General features: G+C 46.1%; 1 protein-coding gene across 3 annotated transcripts in view; it reads left to right on the plus strand.

The window, feature by feature from the left end:
* Nucleotides 1-10,283, plus strand: part of SPG7 (SPG7 matrix AAA peptidase subunit, paraplegin) — a 32,079-nt gene extending 21,796 nt beyond the window's left edge. For 2 of the 3 annotated variants that reach the window (XM_080637881.1, XM_080637883.1), the window contains 6 exons: nt 996-1,106; nt 4,651-4,766; nt 5,541-5,772; nt 6,321-6,484; nt 6,898-6,975; nt 8,676-10,283. In XM_080637881.1, coding sequence (XP_080494007.1) covers nt 996-1,106; nt 4,651-4,766; nt 5,541-5,772; nt 6,321-6,484; nt 6,898-6,975; nt 8,676-8,885 — 911 coding nt within the window. In that variant the 3' untranslated portion in view covers nt 8,886-10,283. The remainder of the gene's footprint in view (nt 1-995; nt 1,107-4,650; nt 4,767-5,540; nt 5,773-6,320; nt 6,485-6,897; nt 6,976-8,675) is intronic. The other variant, XM_080637882.1, reaches the window with a different exon arrangement.
* The last annotated feature ends 104 nt before the right edge of the window (nt 10,284-10,387 follow it).

Genomic DNA, 10,387 nt, shown 5'->3' on the forward strand with positions numbered 1-10,387 from the left:
TGCTGTGTCCCAGTGGGGCTGCTCTGTCTGCTTCTGCACTAGTTCTGCAGTTCAAGCTGAAGCTTCATGGTTGCTTAGTTTTAACTATTTGGGTCTAAAGGGCTTTTTCTTCAAGCCTTCTCTGTCGCTATGGAAATAGTGGGAACCTAACCAGCTCCCTGATGAGCTCTGATGAGCAATTGTTCATGGCTATTTCCAATCTGCTGAAACTTCTGGGACTAGCAGGGTGTGAGGATAGGAAAATACTCTTTTATAATGCCTGAGTTCCCAGTTCCTAAGGGGAGGAACTGCTCATGCTCCAAATCCAAGCTGCTGTCGAGGCTGAGATGTTGCACTTCAGGGGGAAAACTCTTGAAGCTGATATGTATTACCAGGAAAGCGATAGGAGGAATGAATAGAATTACTTTGTCAGTCAGAGTAGAAATTGGACAACTCTGCCTGGCTCCTGCACTAGGCCTGTTTCCAGGGTAGGTCTCTGGGAGTTTGAAACAGCGCTGTGCAAGGGGCTCCGAAGTTGCTGTTGATTTGAAGTTCCTGGAATATTCTTTCTGGGTTTCCCCTCTAACAGGCCCCAGCACACTGCCTCTTCGTGACTTCTTTCAGCAGCCCCCCGCCACCATCACCCACACACACAAACTCAGAACAGATGTTCTTTCTCTTCCACACAGAGGTTGTGCTGGTCGCTGCATGAACAGCAGCCCATGCCAGCCCAAACTGCCCATTCCCCTGTTGCTGAGAGCCAGCCTTGGCTTTAGCCTCCTTATTGATCACTGAACTCCGTCCTCTGCGTGGCAATGCAGCCTTCATTGCCAAGCAGTTGCATTGTTCAAATCCCACATAAACACCATGGGCTAGGTTTGCTCCCAGGGAGCAAAAAAGTGCAGGCTAGCTCACTTGCTTAGGTCCTTGTCCCGATTTGTTCTTGCTTCTTTTGTCCTCTGCAGTCTCTGTCATGTAACAAATCCAGTGTAATTCTCGTAAACTCTTGTCTATAGGAGCTGATATAGCGAATATATGTAATGAAGCTGCTCTTCATGCTGCAAGAGAAGGTCACAAATCCATCGATACTTTCAACTTTGAATATGCTGTGGAAAGAGTCATTGCAGGTAAGTGATCCAGGCATTTAATTTCCCTCCAGTCTTATTGGTCTGTGCCATGCTTCTTGAGAAGGCTCAGGTGAGTCCATTACAGTCAAGGAAGACACATGGGTCCTAACTGTGCTCCATCCTGTAGTGCTGACCTGAAGGTTTTAGGATTTTACACTCACAGACAATTCTCCAAACAAGACCCCTTATGGATCTGTCTTCTGAATTTGTAGGCAACCTGAACCCATAGCTCAGAGGAGATGGCCAGTAGTAAAAGAGTAAAGAGAGGAATTACAATCTGTATGGCTTTTTTAGTTTTAAAAGAGTTTGGGTTTGGTTTGTTTTTTGGAGAAAAGGAGTGGAAGTGTCTCAGGGTTTTTCTTGCTGCTCTGGACACCTGCTACATAAACATGAATAGCAAATAGGCTACGCATCCTCAACAGCAAGAAATCAGAGATTTTTCTGTTCAGTCTCAAAGCCCAGGCTTTGATGAATTGGTAGAATAAACTGAAAGACAGTAGACTACTGTTCTCCCTCTGAAAACATCCTGTCGGCCTTTCCCTGTTGCGTGTGCTATTGCCAGCAGAGGAACCTCTGGAGATTACCCTGTAGCAGTATATTATAGGGAAGGGAAAAAGATTTCCCAGAACACTTGACTTCACCTGAGGGATTTGAATCTGGTGGGTTTCAGTGTGAGCTGCCCTGTAGTCAAGCTGTGGTTTTCATAATCAGACACTTAAGTGCTTCCAGGCTGCAGTGTCATTACGGGGGGGGGAGCCTGGGCAAACAGACTGGCATTCTGTGCTTTGTTTAGAGTGTGTGGAACAGGATGTTTGCACTGGGTCAGTTATTTCCTGATCCTGGAATTCAGTCCTGAGTGTTTGCTTTATCAGAAAATGCCCAAATAATTCCTCACTTAAAGAGATCTGTGAGAAAATACTGACAGTTTCACCTGCCTCTTCAAAGCACTCCAGGGGATTTGGTTTGGTAACTGTGGTCACATTTACACAAAGCCCAGACTGTATCCAGCAGCTCCCAGGAGTCAACAGTGAGATGAATCTAGTTGTAACACAGAAGTCCTCATAAGCTGGAGAAAGAGGTGCTTTATTTCTTGTCTGCAGGAGAGAAAGCACCAAACTTCTAGGGTTCACTTGGATTTTCTTTCTGAGCTCCATCCTTGCCTTTGTTCCCCAGACTTAGAAGGAGAGACAAAAAGCAAGTGAGGCCACAGAGGGTTAATGTGGTGGGGCATTGCAGGGCATGGGCTTCAGCAGTTTCACTGCTGACAAGCTGACATGCTTCCACAAGGCTCTGTGGTGCGTAGGAGGCCTTACAGTCTTTTTTGTTGCAGAATTGGATTCGTTCATGTTATTGGGACCTGGCTATTTTCCGTACACTACGTTTAAAAGACCTCAAACAACCCTTCAGGCTTGTAAATTGAATGTACCCTTGCCATGTAATAGAAATGCTTCTGGGTTTCACAATCCAGAGGGCATTTCAGTTGCTATAAAAGCTTTTCTTGAAAGAACGAGGATATTACTGTGCTTTTCATTATAAGCTTCTGGTTTTAATAAATGGTGTGGAATCAAAAGAGAGCTTTGCAAGTCCAGAGGCTCTCTCAGCCTTAAAGCTTTGTATTGCTCTAAGGGAGGAGTAAGAACTTCTCTCTGTGGTAGTCCCCATTGTGTTTTTAGTCTGGAAACAGAAAGCAGTCAGTAAGTCGGCAGGTCTCCTGGGAGTGAGGGTGGAAACCTGCTGAGTGCACAGAGGCTTTTAGGGGTTGTCTTTAGAAGACGTATAAGAGCCTGGTTTCTTGATGGAGTTTGTGTCCTCTGTGTAAGGGCAGCAAAGGTGCGCCAGAGTTGTTTCCTGGGTTGTCTCCTAAATGCAGTAAGTACAGGCCTTTAGAGAACTTTCGTGCCTGGAGATGAACTTTATGTAGGAAAAGACATAATCTTTGTAAGCACACTGTCTGTGCTGTTGAGAAGAGTACAGTCCCTCCCTCATTGGTGGGCTGAAAGAGGCATGATTCCAGAATATAAGTGTCTGTATGTATATGTATATGTTTGTATATATATGCAGTACATATATGTACATCTTTCTACAGAAGATGACATACAGGCACATGCTTACACACTGCTGAAGGCAGGGCGAGGGACTGACTGATAAAAATCAAGGTTGTTGCAATTATAGAATCATAGAATAGTTAGGGTTGGAAAGGACCTTAAGATCATCTAATTCCAAGCCCCCTGCCATGGGCAGGAACACCTCAAACTAAACCATATCATCCAAGGCTCTGTCCAACCTGGCCTTGAACACTGCCAGGGATGGAGCATTCACAACTTCCCTGGGAAAATTCATCTGCTATTCCATCACCATCTTGCCTTGTGGAGCACAGTGGTTTCCAGGGTCCCTGAGCAGTAATTTTACAAGATCTGCCTCACTAATTTTGCTGTTTCCTTGTTTAATAAAGCTCTTAACTTCGTTTAAAAATTAATGTTAATAGAATGTTGTTTTCCAAGACATGAAGCAAGCTTGGTGTAATGCTGCTCTTGACTCTGCCTGCTCTACCCCCTGCTGCTCCTGGCACTGTTGGAGACATTGGCTTTAAAGTACTGGTACCTTTGTGCATTCAACATGCAGAGGTGTAATAAGTGCTTGATATGCAGGGTATTCTGTAGTTAACATATTTTCTATGTGCTAGAAATTTTACTTCCATTCAGCATTTATGTTTTAATCCTTATTGGACTTATTCTGCATTGCAGACTACTGGGTTGGAAAATAAATGCTTTCGAAAATCACCTTTTTGGAGGAAGTATTGAGAGTTATGGCTTAATTTGCTCGTCCTCAGGAGCTTGGAAATAAGCTCATGCGGAGCATGCCGTGTGTGATCAGAGATGTTTCCAGGGTCTGGAGAGAGATTATTTTTTTTTTATATATATATATATATATATACTCTTGGTCTTTTGCTGATTTGAACACTCATCATGCACAAGAATCTCAACTGGAACCTTATATATAATGCAACATCCTGTTTCTCTCATGTTCTGCCTAAGGGACAGAAAGACCATACGGCGAAATCAGTATGATACTATAGCTAGTCTCTGTTTTGGGTTTTGTTGGTTTGGTTTTTTTTTTTGTTTTTCCAAATGGTAGGAGAACTTGTTGCAGATCTGTCCCTGGGCAGAGATACACTGTGACATGCTTTTGGCACAGCTGGGAACAGAACAGAGCTTTGTGTTCTAGAGCTGTGAGCTAATCAAATGTTAAATTATTTGTCAAATTATTAAGTCTGTTGTAAGGAGGAAAGGGGGGAAAAGTTTCTTCCAGTATTTTCAAGCAATCCAGGCATGGGTTGCTTTCTGCTGCAGGGGAAGAGAGCACCTCTTCCACAGCATGTAACTGAAGGGCTTTTTACTGCTTCTCCTTATGCAAGAGCGCAGTGTGATTTTTTTTTTTTACTGGTAGTTAGCCCCAGACTGCGCTAGCTTGAGCACAAGATTATGCCCTGCTGGTTGCACCTATTGCTGGCAATCTCATCAAATCGTTGCCTGTGTTCCTATAGGCACTGCCAAAAGAAGTCAGATCCTGTCACCAGAAGAGAGGAAGGTTGTGGCATTCCACGAATCAGGCCATGCACTGGTTGGCTGGCTGCTGGAGCACACTGAAGCTGTGACGAAGGTAGCTACACTACCAGTTCTTGTGTAAAGAAGCCTGTCACTGGGTGTGAAGATAAGTCCTTTGGGCTTCTCCTCTCTTGAGATTTGCCGATTGCTTTCTCTGCTGCTGGCCTCCTTGAGCTTGGAGCTGTGAATACTGCAGCAAAATAAAGGGTTAATATAGAGTAATTTAGGTTGAAAAAGATCTCTGCAGGGAAAGGCCTGTCTTTGGCACCCCAGGGTGTGTTCTTTCCCATGCACATCTCCTCCTCAAAAAGCCTTGACACTTCCAGGACTGGGGAGTGGAAACTACAAGGGAGACAGCTCCTTGGCTCCTCACCAGCAGCAAATTAATTCTGAATGACCTATTGTATGAGCTGAACTGTTGTTAATTACCCTCTTTTAATCCATATGGGAAATGGCCCTTACTTTTCTGAAGACATCCTGTCTTTCTCCAGGTAATCTCAGTGATTCTGGAACAGTGAAGTGAACTGTTTGGTTTATACTCTCCAAAGCAACTCCTAAATCTCAGGATTTCACTGGCTTGCTATTGAGGACAATTTCCTTTCCATTTCTTGAGCAGAAAGTGGTAGAAAGCTTATGTCTGAAGCTGTGAGGCAGAGCTTTCAGTAAAGGAATGGTAACATACTGCAGTCCTTGGTGATATCTCTGTAGGCCAGCCTGCCTCATAGCTTTGCACAGATTTCACTGGGAATGCAGACCTCTTCCTGTTCACTTTCTGCTGCTGTAGTTGGGAACTCTTTTGCTCTCTGAACAGAGTTGCTCTGTGTTGCAGGTTTCCATAGCCCCTCGAACAAACGCCGCTCTGGGATTCGCTCAGATCCTTCCAAGAGAGCAGTACCTCTTCACAAAGGAACAGCTGATGGAGAGAATGTGTATGGCACTGGGAGGGAGAGTGTCCGAGGCCATCACCTTTAACAAAGTCACTACAGGTGAGGAGCCAGACCTGGCACAGACCCCGGAGATTGTGCTAAGACATCCTGAACTTGTGCTTGCTCTGTCCAAGGGTGAGTTGAGCAAGAGATGAAGGTTTCCCACACCAAGAAGAAATGTCAGATTGCATGATTTGATCTTGGGCTTGCATTTGTGAGCATGGAGGTCTTTTGTTGTTGGTTGCCACTGTGTTGTCTTATACTTGTCCCAAAGCCTAAGGCCACAGATGGAATTACCCAGTGAGACCCTTAACTCATGGGAGGGCCTAGAGCTTTCTGTGCCATGTTTCCAGCTAGTTATATCCAAATGGGGTGGCAGCGACAGGTAAGCACTCACAGAATCACAGAACATTAGGAATTGGAAGGGACCTCAAAAGATCATCTAGTCCAATCCCCCTGCCGTAGCAGGAACACTCCACATAAGCTAGTTTCCAGTAGATCAGTCAGTCATGCATGGGTCCTGCAGTACATGTAGAAAGGTCCATCAGCAGGTGAGGCGTTCACGTCCACGGGCTCCTCTGGGTCCTCTGGTCTCTTAACTAGCAGAATTTGTGTTTGTGGGGGATGTGATTCTCTTGCACTCAGTTCAAAGCTGGCGGGCACTGTCTGTCTCTCTTGCCTAGGAGCACAGGATGATCTGAAGAAAGTGACCAAGATAGCCTACTCCATGGTGAAGCAGTACGGAATGGTGCCCAGCATTGGGCAGGTCTCCTTCCCAGACCTGGATAGTGCAGCTGGAATTGGTCGGCGCCCCTTCAGCCAGGGACTTCAGCAGATGATGGACCATGTAAGGCCACCCTTGGTTACACATTCCTGGTTTTGTTCTTCACTTTTGCATCTCCGTGGAAAAAAACAAGTAACTTGCACCCAAACAGTTCATGTTTTTCTGTTAGCCATTGGGGAGTGAATTTCTAGTGAGTTTGTTTCCCTGGGATTTGTGCTGAGCTGCATCTTTTGCTACCAGACAGCCTCCTTAATTACACTGCATTTCCCACCATCTGTGACTCTACTGGGGAGTTGTGCTAGTGCAGGAGTTCACTGTTCCATATCCTGAATATTCCTCTGTCTGCTTTTCACATGGTTTGTCTGTATTTTCTGTTGATGGGAACCACTTTCTGCCTGTCCCAGTCTGTATCCCTCAATTATCTATGTTGTGTTTGTTGCACTCCAAATGTCTCCTTCCTTTTTACTGTCTTTTAGGAAGCAAAAGTCCTGGTGGCTCAGGCTTACAGGCGCACAGAAAAGCTCTTACTGGAGAACAGGGACAAGCTACAAATAGTAAGTTGGAGGGGAGGGAGGGGAAGGGTGGTTTTGGGTTTTTCACCTGTTATGTCTTTGCCTTGCTACTTTCTGTGCTCTCAAGCTCAGCTGTTGCACTGTCTCTGTGGTCCTACAAAGTCTTGTAGAGGGAATGCTGGGGGTCATGGTGTGAACAAGCAAGTATTGCAGATGCCCCAGATCAGGAGCAGGTGCAGGGAGGAATGTGAGCTCTTCCAACAGTAAGTAATCTGCCTCTAGATACCAGCTGGTATTTGCAGGGTAGAGGAGTAGGAGTGCTCTGTGGAAGTGATCAGTGCTGGAATCTGTCCCCCTCACCTGCACTTCTCTGCTAGCCTCTTTGCAGTGTTATTTCCTGTAGGGCAGACTGACTGTTCTTGTGAAGCTCACAAATGCAGGAGCAGCTCATCCTTCCAAGTCCTGTAGGGGCACAGAAATAGGGTGGGCAGTTTCTGGCTTTGATGAAAAGAATATAGGACCTATCACCTTGGCTGACTGGTGTTGGTTCATGCTTTCTGGGGACTCCAGGCAGTTTTCACCTGCCAGCTCCTGGATACGTGGTATAACAAGGAATTCTTGTTGCAGAGGTAGAGCTTTGCCTCCTCCCCTCTCTGTCCTGATAGTCCACTCTCCAGTCACCTTGGCATGTGTCCACCAGCTCAACAGGAGCTCTGTACCCATCGCTCTGGGCTGAGCCACACTTGGGTTGCAGCACCCTGTGTATCTACTTGATCTTTCCTTCAGAAGTCTGACCCATAACATCCAAAATAACCAGCAGTCAACTTGGTGTTGCATGTTTTGCAAACAAAGCAATTATTTTGTTAAAATCTTCTTTTTAAACAAACAAGAACAATGACAACAGCAAGAACCCCTTCAGCTACACAACTGCAGACCTTCTGTGCGTAGTAAGGTAGCCAGAGCAGGCTTGCTTAGGCACCCTGCTGTTGGCTGTATCTCAGCCCTGTCCGCAGGACAGTGCCCAGGGAGCACTCTGAAGGCAAGCCCTGTTAGGGGGGTTTCTTCTCTGCAGGCCTCCTCTGTTCTGTTGCTTTCATTTAACAGCAGTCAGATGTTTGCTAGAGGCTCATCACAGAAAAACTTTCAAGTTAAGCCAAAGTATCTACAGGGTGAACATTTTGGTTGCCAGGCCAGCGTATCGCATCTTGTCAGCAGAGCTGAGCAGTTCCACATTTGACAGCCACCTCCTGCTCAAGTGCAGCCCTTCTGCTGGCAGAGAGGCCAGAGCATTCAGCTTTGCTGGAGAGGAACTTCTGATGACCTTCAGCCCACGCCTGCAGGAACAGACAGCTCTTTGTTGTCACTGTGTGAACATTGGAGGGGAGTGGGTCTGACCGTGGTCTCCTGCGCTGCTACTTTGCATCTTAGGCAGATCCATAGGTGCAGTGACAGTGGCAGGAAGCGCTTGTCTTCAGTTATTCCTGGAGTTCTGACTTGAGAAATCATTCGCTAGAGCTTGCTTGATTTCCTCCAGTCATGCTGTGTATTCCTGGACAAATACGCTTTCATGAAAGGTGGAGAACTAAAGTGAGTTCTGCAGGCTCTGGGGTCCCACCATCTGTGCTGTGGTAGTCAGGGTCCAGATACTGACATCTTCGTTGAGCTGGCAGGGGGAGTTCAGATCAGCTCAGAGGCTGTTTTCAAACCCCTGTGCCTCTTTATATCTTGTTTACTCTTTCTAGCTCTCTAATGCCCTCCTGGAGAAAGAAGTGATAAATTACGATGACATTGAAGCTTTAATTGGGCCTCCACCCTATGGGCCAAAGAAAATGATAGCTCCTCAGAGCTGGCTTCAAGCAGAGAGAGACAAGCAAGAGACAAGAGATGAAGAAATGCCCCAGCAGCCACCCAACCATGAGGAGGAGGAGGAACCACGTCTGAGACCAGTATGAAGCCCACTCCTGATGTGGAATGGATAGACTTGAGAGGCTAATTTTGGACACAGACCCTTTCCCTTTTCCAGAATTAAAGATACTGAATAGGGAATTTCTGTGCTGCTGTTAACCAAAAAATTGGCTATGTTGGCTCTTTTAATGAGCTTTTTACTGCAGGAAGGAGAGCTCCTTAGAACTTTGAAATTGATTCTCAGCAGTGTAGTAGCGATTAGGAGTCAGGTAAGTCTAATCCACTGGAAAGATTTCTTGTACACAGCAGTGATGTACATGGTTGAGGTACATGGTCTTAAGGGTGGAAAAAGATCCTGTGGAGTCTTTATAAGCCACCTCTAGCTGTGCTGTGATGCACGGCAGGAGTGCAGGGCTGTCCTTTCAGTGCCAGGATAGTCATATAGTGAAACCCCCGCACAGCTGAGGGGTGTAGTTGTTGTGTGACTCTGCTGTCACCTTTGATCATCGCTGCTGCTGAACATAAAATAGAAGCTGAAAAACAGACTTTGCTAGAATAAACTGTCTATAATGTGCTGCTGTGCTTGTAGAATATGTCAAGATGATGATATGTGTTTTGGCACATACAAAGCTTATTACAGCTACAGAGTTGTACAGGACAAGAGGTTTCTTCTCCCTGGCCGATAACTCATTCAATTTTCATAGCATGTGTCTTGCAAGCAGAGATTGAGGAAAACTTACGTGCAGAGCCCAGTGTAACCCTACAGTGTAATGTTAGAAGCTAGCGTGGCAGAGAGTGGCTCTGAGTTACACATGCTGGCTCAGAGCAGGAGAGGTGCTCTCAGGAACACGAACAAAACCATGGCTGTTTGTTGGAAAGCTGCAGTAAAAGGCTGGCAGTTCCCCTGGCTCTATTCTCATGGCTCTTGCAAGGCAGGCTCTGGTGACAGAGTTGTTTGCCTTTCATCAGCAGAAGCATTAAAACTGTTCTTGCTGCCTAGTGGGTTCTGGATGGGTTAATTTTTTAGGAAGGATTGTTGTTTTGGGGATTTTCTGTGACCTGAAAGACTGCAGCCCAGTCTAATGGCTTTCAGACCGCAGCTCACTGAAGGGCTGGAGCAGAGCCTCTTGTTTTCCTGGATGACAGGAGAGTGTTCTTCAAGGTATCATCTTGCCTGCCCCATCATGGAGCCACCTGCCACCACGAGCCCTTGAGCCCTCCCTCTGGACCCACTGCTGCTGAGGGTCATTTCGTTTGGCTTCCTACGCTTGGGATGTTACTGCCTGTATGTTTTAATTTCAAACCTATTTGTTTCTTCGCAAGTTCATCCTCTGAATTTGCTTTTTCATCAGCAGATGAAACTTCAGTTGGTCTTTGATATTTTTATGAGGCTTTTTGAAGTCATGGCTGTGTTTTGGGCTCTTCAATAAACCCTTTGCCAAGTGGATTCACTTGCGTGGAGCTGAGGGGTGATGGCTGTAGTGGTGCAACATTGGGATGCTTTGGGGGACAGTGCAGGATGCTTGGTGGCTGCCACTGTGCAGCCGCT

The sequence above is a fragment of the Psittacula echo genome, assembly GCF_963264785.1.
Source record: "Psittacula echo genome assembly, chromosome: Z".
NCBI lineage: Eukaryota > Metazoa > Chordata > Aves > Psittaciformes > Psittacidae > Psittacula > Psittacula echo.